Genomic DNA, 7,230 nt, shown 5'->3' on the forward strand with positions numbered 1-7,230 from the left:
GTACATGAACAGGTAAGGTTTAGAGGGATAAGGGCCAAACACAGGCAAATGGAACTAATTTAGTTTGGAAAACTTGATCCGCGTGGACAAGTTGGACTGAAGGGTCTGATTCCGTGCTTATGACTCTATGACACATTGGATTATAAAGAATTACAAATTTTACATGTCCCACACCTTATATTCAGCTTGTATCTTGGGTTTTAAAGCTAAACAGAGGGAAAGAGGAAAAGAAAATAAAATTAACTAAGGTGATCAGAAAGAAAAAACAAAATAAAACTCTTCCTCAATCCTTTTCAAGAGATCATCGCACGACATAAATGCTTTGACACCCAAGATCAGAGCTAACCTGTTTTTTCCAAGGGATCTGTAACAAATAGTTTCAAGTATATGAAGATAAATGAACTAACAGCTAAAACGATTGAGCTTTCATCTCCCAACCCAAAGGCTGTGAGGTCAACTCACTGGATTCCTGTCAATCAAGCTCATTTGTTTTATTTACATGTCAGAACACTACAGCAATGTAAATTCTACTTTTGTCATGTTTTTGTCAGTAAGAAAGTGGGAGAGAGAGAATTAAAAGGTCCTCCTTGAGTTGTGATTTGTTCATTCCTGGTCATAGAAGCATCAATTGTGGCTGTAACATTTTCCAGGTTGGCCTGGTTTGGTACCAGAATTATGATAACAAGAGAAGTCTCCAGGGAGGAAGAGATGTATTGATGTTTACATAAATAGAAGCTAAATAAATAGAATTATATTAACATTGAGGTGGCAACTTAGATTCACCTGTGGTGGTTTTTGCCACTTATAAGTCAATCTGATTTGATAACATTCCTTAATAGTTGCATCACATAACCATGCATCCTCATTACACAATTTCTATGCTAATGTATACTGCTGCTACTACAGCAAATTATAATTACTGCACTTATTACCAGTAGCATTTATCAGAGAGGTGACGATGTAGTTGTAATGTCAACAGAGTAGTAACCCATAAACCCAGGCTTGTGCCCTATGGACATGCTTTCAAATCCCACCATGATGGCAAGTAGAATTTAGATTCAATTAATAATCTCTGGAATTAAAAACTAGTCTCAGTGACAGTGAAATGGTCATTATTTGTCTTTAAAAAAAAACTCATGCAACTCCAGATCCACAGCATTATGATTGACTCTCAGCTATCCTCTGAAATGGGCTAGCAAGTTGCAAGGGCACTTAGAGATGGGAACAAATGCTAGTGACACCCATGACTCATTCAAAACTAAAAACAGTATTTGCAAAATGCTTCAGAAAAAGATCATAGATGTTCAAATTATCAGTAATAGCCTAGATGTGATCCATAAGTATCAATGTAAAATAACCCTGATTAAAGGCATCCAGGAATTCAATAGGTCACAAAAGATGAATTCACTTTCTTGCCTAGTTTTTTGCAGTCATGTAAAAAATATTTTTCAAGACTTGAGATGACAGCTCACTTGTCATTCCATAGAAAGAAATTAATTGATATAGCACCCATCACAACTTCAGGACACTTCAAAACACATTACAGCTAATGAAGTTTTTTTTAAAATATACACCCTATTGGAATGTAGGATTGGTACACATTAATGGGTACAGGTGGAAAACTCTCTTCACCAGGACTAAATATATCATGTTTGCAAAAACAGCTTGCTGATATAGAACAGCCCAAAAGTGGCTTCCATTACAATTCTTTGTTGTAACGCAATCCAAACAGACAACCCTACATCAGCATTTTTAAATAGTCTCTTCTGTGTGTCAACTATCATCCATAAATGCATGCATAACTTCTAGAACCAATGGAAGAATTACTACTGCTCCACAATTATCCATCTAGCCATGGTTTAATTGAAAATATCACTTCAATCCCAACCCCTTCTGTTCAAAAAAAAACTAAAATTCAGACATTGCAATATTCTGATGCATTCTGCCAGGTGCTACTGGCAAAACCTGATGCTACTCAACCAAATCAAGAACATTTCTGTTAACGCACAGGATAAATTTATTAAAAACATGTTTTAACCCAAGCATGTTCCAAATCAAAAAGTAAGTTCTTACACTACATAGCTGTGAATACTTCTGAATAAACTTTTGAATGATTTAATTGGCACCCAATTCCTTGTTTTGAAAGAAATACAAATTGTTACTTCATAATAATCAATTCATAAGCCTGGCTGCCTCGAGTATTAGATTCCAAATGGTTTGCTACAACCTTTATAAACTGCACAGGCTAATGGTTTTTCCAAACATTTGCAGTGTGCAGGGTCACTGGCTATTAATTTTATATGCAAAACTTTGACTTTAACATTATCTCAGAGGACTAGAAGAATATGACAATTAATTGGAAAGAGTTGAGTAAGTAACAAGAAACTTGTCTCACCTTATGCTTTAGTGGAACCTACCCTTTACTTGTACTTGTCAGCATTAATCAAGCCAAATTAAAATGAATGCCAAAAGCTATATTTTATGAATATATTACTAGCTGATTTATATGCAAGGGTTCCCACTTATTCTGAAACCACCTTGTTAAGAACAATGGATTTCTGAAGTAAGTGTACACAGCTGTACCTGGTTATTTAAAACATAATCACAATGTAAATACTTGCAATATATGCAATTAAAAATATGACTAATTTCAGGAAAATAACTAAGTTTCACTATAGTTTGGGGACAAATGTTTCAGTTCTTTGGGAGTCTATTTCTTTCCATTTCTGGTCCTTTATCCAAGTAAAACTCTATTCTCACTACTGATCATTAGTAATGGACTAGATTCAGCATTTATTTCCTGATGTCACATTCCAGGAGCTCAATAGGTCCAACACTGCAAAAAATTGAAACTAAAATGCATGCAGAAAGAGGTAAAAATGAAGCTAAATAAATAGATCTATTACTTGTTCCCTCAAAAGAACCATCATTGCCCTTCTGGATATGGGTTTCAAAGTGAAATTCTTCCAAGCCTCATTATTTCTCACTATAATGAGCAGAAAGGTTACTCACTTATTGAGCTTGTTCCTCCAAAATTGGAAAAATAACAAGGGAAATGTGCCTATTAAACCACCTGCTAATACCATCAATTTGAAACCTACAGAATCTACAAATATTCCCCATAAAGGTACACATTTATACAGAAACAAATTTATGTAAAGCTGACTAGCTTTTCAAAACCCTCCTCCCAAAAGGTTAAGCTGTAATATAAAGCTATTAATCCAGCATTTTTACCTATTATAGAGGATAGCAGACTTTTTATAGCTTTCCAAATCCAACATACATTTTCTATGATATCTCAGTTTGCTCTAGCACAAAAATGATTAAAACCTAGTGATGGCAGTCAATCTGTGAAGAGATGTACCTCAGGCCAACCATAAATTTGCAATGATTTCTCTTTAGTAGCATTATAATTAGAGGAGTGGAAGAAGCAAGATCACTTCAGTAGATTTGGCATGGATACACTTTGATGCCAATGACAAACGGTGCTCTGATAACAAGAGATGGGGCAGGTGATGGGTTGAAGAACAGGTCAATATCACCGTACCATGAAACACGTTTGATGACCATAATTTATTGCTTACCTTGCATCATCATTCATTGTACTATGGTCAATAGGTGCCATGAAACTCACTAATTTGCTGTGAACATGGTATCTGGGAGGAAACAAATGAAAGTGTTATTTGCTTTCTATTTTAATTTCATTTCATTTGTTTTACTGTCATAAAGTGCTGGAATATTATATAATTGGATTATCATTTCTCCTCGCATTCAAAATATATACAATGTTTAATAATTCATAAAGACATCCCTTTATGCAACACTCTCTGGAATACAGTTCAAAAAGGAGATACACATGTAAGAACATACTTCAGTGTTAAGTCAAGACTTAGATACAGGTGCATGTCTTGATAGTTTTATTTTAATTTTAGCCCAATTAAGAACATCTTAAGTTGATAGCTGATAGGTCATAGTTGATAGTTTACTTCAATAAATTAGATACTTAAAAACTTATCAGATTAAAATATCTGGATTGTCTGATACCGATATTGTGCATCTTAAATTCAAGTTGAGCTCATAGAAAATGTAATCTCTGTTATTAACCTTTAAACTAACAAAATTGCAGAGTTTTAGGATTCAGGTCTGCACCCAGAATTCTGATCATTTTGGTCTGGATGTTACGGTGGTAATCACGGAGAAACAATCAATATTTACTGCCCTTTCTCTACAGAAACTTTCAGTAACTGCAAGAGTCTTCAAGTGTGCAGAATAAAGAGAAACCCAAAAGTTGCTGTCAGTAACTATGCTTCTCCAGAGGTACAATACTAAGGTATTTTCCACAAAGTGCATCCCCCTAAGAAACCAGAAAACCGACTTTCGCACTAAGTCGCACTCTGAAAACCATTGGGTAATTAAGTTTCTAACTGTGTTCCAATTTCAAATATAGCTAAACACTGGCTCTGAGTAGCTAATTTTATTTCAGAGATGTCAAATTTCTCCATTATAATAATAAACATATTTTTGATTTACCTTTTAAGTTTATTTAAAATGTTTCAACTTCTATCTCAATCCAATCATAATAATCTATTTTACTCGCTGAATATCAAAACTGAGAATGAAGGGATTCAGTGTTTTTAACTTGCAGGTTCAATGCCTGGGGAAATACTTCAATGTTACTGGCCACTTATCCTGTTTGCTGACATTGCTGGGCTGCACTCCTGGAGATCCTCTGAATGGGTGCCAGATTTTAAACTATTAGGAAAGAGGATGTTGGCCTACAGAGGCCACTAAATCTTTGTGAGCATCTTTGAGGACAGTACTTTGCCGCTAACAGTAAAATCCAGCCCCATGAATTCTTGATATCCACTGGGAATTCAAGGATAGGACATCAGTGCAGACCAAAAACTGTTATCTAGTGGAGACAGTTAAATTGGCAAAACAGAACTTTCAAGCAGTGCCTAGTGGCTTGAGCACATTGCTCTGTGATAAGGCCTGGGTGACAGAAGTAATACAATAAAAATTTAAGTCCGAGAAAAGAGAGAATATCAAAAAACTAGGTTGGCAGTTGCATAAGAATATCAATAATAAAACAAACTTGAATGAGATTGATACAGTATTTGTAGCAAATATGTGACGATAAATTAGCAGATTTTTTTTATTGTTCAACAGCCTGGCAAATAGATAGGAGTAATATCAGTAGGGTCCTAGAAACAGCCAGATTACCCGAATTTTATTCTAAATGTAATATTTTGGGGAGGGTAAAAGAGACAGAGAAAAAACATGTTACAGAAAGATGAGAAAGAATCAACAAAAAGGTGGAGAAAGATGTGCATCCCAATAGAGGCTAAGTATTGCTTCCAAATGCAGTCAGTATCATGATCTTCTGTCTGATTATTTGACCAGTGTTTATCCCTTGTTGCAAAATTACCAGAATATACTCACCTTACTTTTCTGCCCTTGCTTGCTTTGGTATCTACTTTTTTCTTGATCCTACTTCGTAGTTTCTGAATTGCAAGCCATTGTCTACACGAGTAAATAAAGCATCATTAGAATTGGACTGATTAAAAAAACCCACAAAACCCAGTTGTAAAAGTATTATAAGTATTATGTCAATTGATCTTCATTCTAAACACTGCCTACTTTGCATTGCCAGTAAATTTTCAAATTGTGCTCCTAGGACAAATATCATCTCGGGAAAGCCACCGAAACAAAAGTGAACCAAATACTGGTCCCCTTCCAAGCTTTCACCAATCTAAACACCTGTTTAGCTTAACTATTTCCCGTCTATGATCCAGCTACCCATAAATCCTCCCATGTTAGGAGAAATTCAGATAAGAATCGAGTTAGCACAGTTCCTTGTCCCCAGTGGCACCAGGAGAAATAAGCTGTTTGGAAACAGACCACCTGCAAAGTGGAAAGGCCAGATAAGAAACAAGAGATTTTTAAAAAATTATATAGTGGTTCCCTTCCAAACTTTCAGCCCTTTTTTTTTTTTTTTGAGGACACTGACTTTTGCTGGGAGAGGTTTCACAGACAGCAGCAATCTAAGAAATTAATTCATCACACTAAACCAAAATATGACTGATGCTGGACATCTCAAATAGAAGCAGAAAATGCTGGAAATACTCAGCTGGTCAGGCAGCTAATGTGGAGTGAACCAGAGGCCTGTTTTTAACTACAATAGATGGGTTTTGAATGGTTAAAAATGAGCCAAGAACTAATCTTTCAGGCTGATGACCTTGCAAAAAACATCATCAAGCAGAAACATTAACCTGGTTTCTCTTTTCCCAATTGCTCCCAAACACGTTGAGTATTTTCAGCATTTTCCATAGCTATTCCTTGTGTCTCTACGGTAAATGGCAGCAGCAGAAAGCTTGGATATAAAAGTACAGCATAATCCTGCTGTCAAGCAATACTCACTCTTTCCAACAGGGTGATCTGATAACTGTCATAAATCAACATCTTGGCTAATTTTCCTTCTGCTTAGCCCACGGCCACTCATGCCAACTGTAGAAGAACAACTGAATGTCCCCAGCTGTGATCAGTCAATTCAGTAGAGAGGAGGAATCAAATCTGGGACCTTCTCTTATTGTGGCTCTGCACTACACTGTATTGTACACGTACTCAGTTGATAAAATAATTACTATCATGAATATCTGGTCTGTGTTTTTACATTTAGGAAATACAGAATTGATCATACATATAGTTTTTTTTTGGAACATTCAAACATTAATAAAAACATTCAGTCCTTTGACCTACATCTGCATTTTATCTTCATTTACTCAATATATGTTTCATATTGCTTGATATGAAACATTCCTAATACAGATCTCGGTCTCAAAGTTTTCAACTGAGTCAACATCAAAGTATGGTGTAGGGAACAAGCATTCCAAATGTATCTGTGTCTGACTGTGTGTATGCTCCTTTAGATTTGTCAACCAAGGGAAGGGAAACAGGCTCTTTTTATCTACACTATTGAATCCTATAATGTTAGGAATGTCTGTTAGATCACCCCTCAATTGTCTTTACTCAGACTGATACAATTTAATTACATAATCAAAATATTTGCATACATGGTTTAAAAGTGTCAGCTTTATCTTCAAATGGTAGATATTGTGCAATAACATTTCTGTAGGATCACATTATTTTTAACCCACTCAATACTAGCACCCTCCATAAATCTGATTCAGCTTATATCTTGGCTAGCAAAAAGCCAACATTGGAACTGGG

General features: G+C 35.5%; 1 protein-coding gene across 2 annotated transcripts in view; it reads right to left on the reverse strand.

Moving 5' to 3' along the window:
* Positions 1-7,230, reverse strand: part of aatf (apoptosis antagonizing transcription factor) — a 125,870-nt gene that overhangs the window by 48,970 nt on the left and 69,670 nt on the right. For both annotated transcript variants that reach the window (XM_048612566.1, XM_048612567.1), the window contains exons 10-11: positions 5,443-5,523; positions 3,585-3,656 (exon numbers count right to left, since the gene is read on the reverse strand). In XM_048612566.1, the coding sequence (XP_048468523.1) occupies positions 3,585-3,656; positions 5,443-5,523 (153 nt within the window). The remainder of the gene's footprint in view (positions 1-3,584; positions 3,657-5,442; positions 5,524-7,230) is intronic.

This window comes from Rhincodon typus, chromosome 26 (assembly GCF_021869965.1).
Source record: "Rhincodon typus isolate 14 chromosome 26, sRhiTyp1.1, whole genome shotgun sequence".
Lineage (NCBI taxonomy): Eukaryota > Metazoa > Chordata > Chondrichthyes > Orectolobiformes > Rhincodontidae > Rhincodon > Rhincodon typus.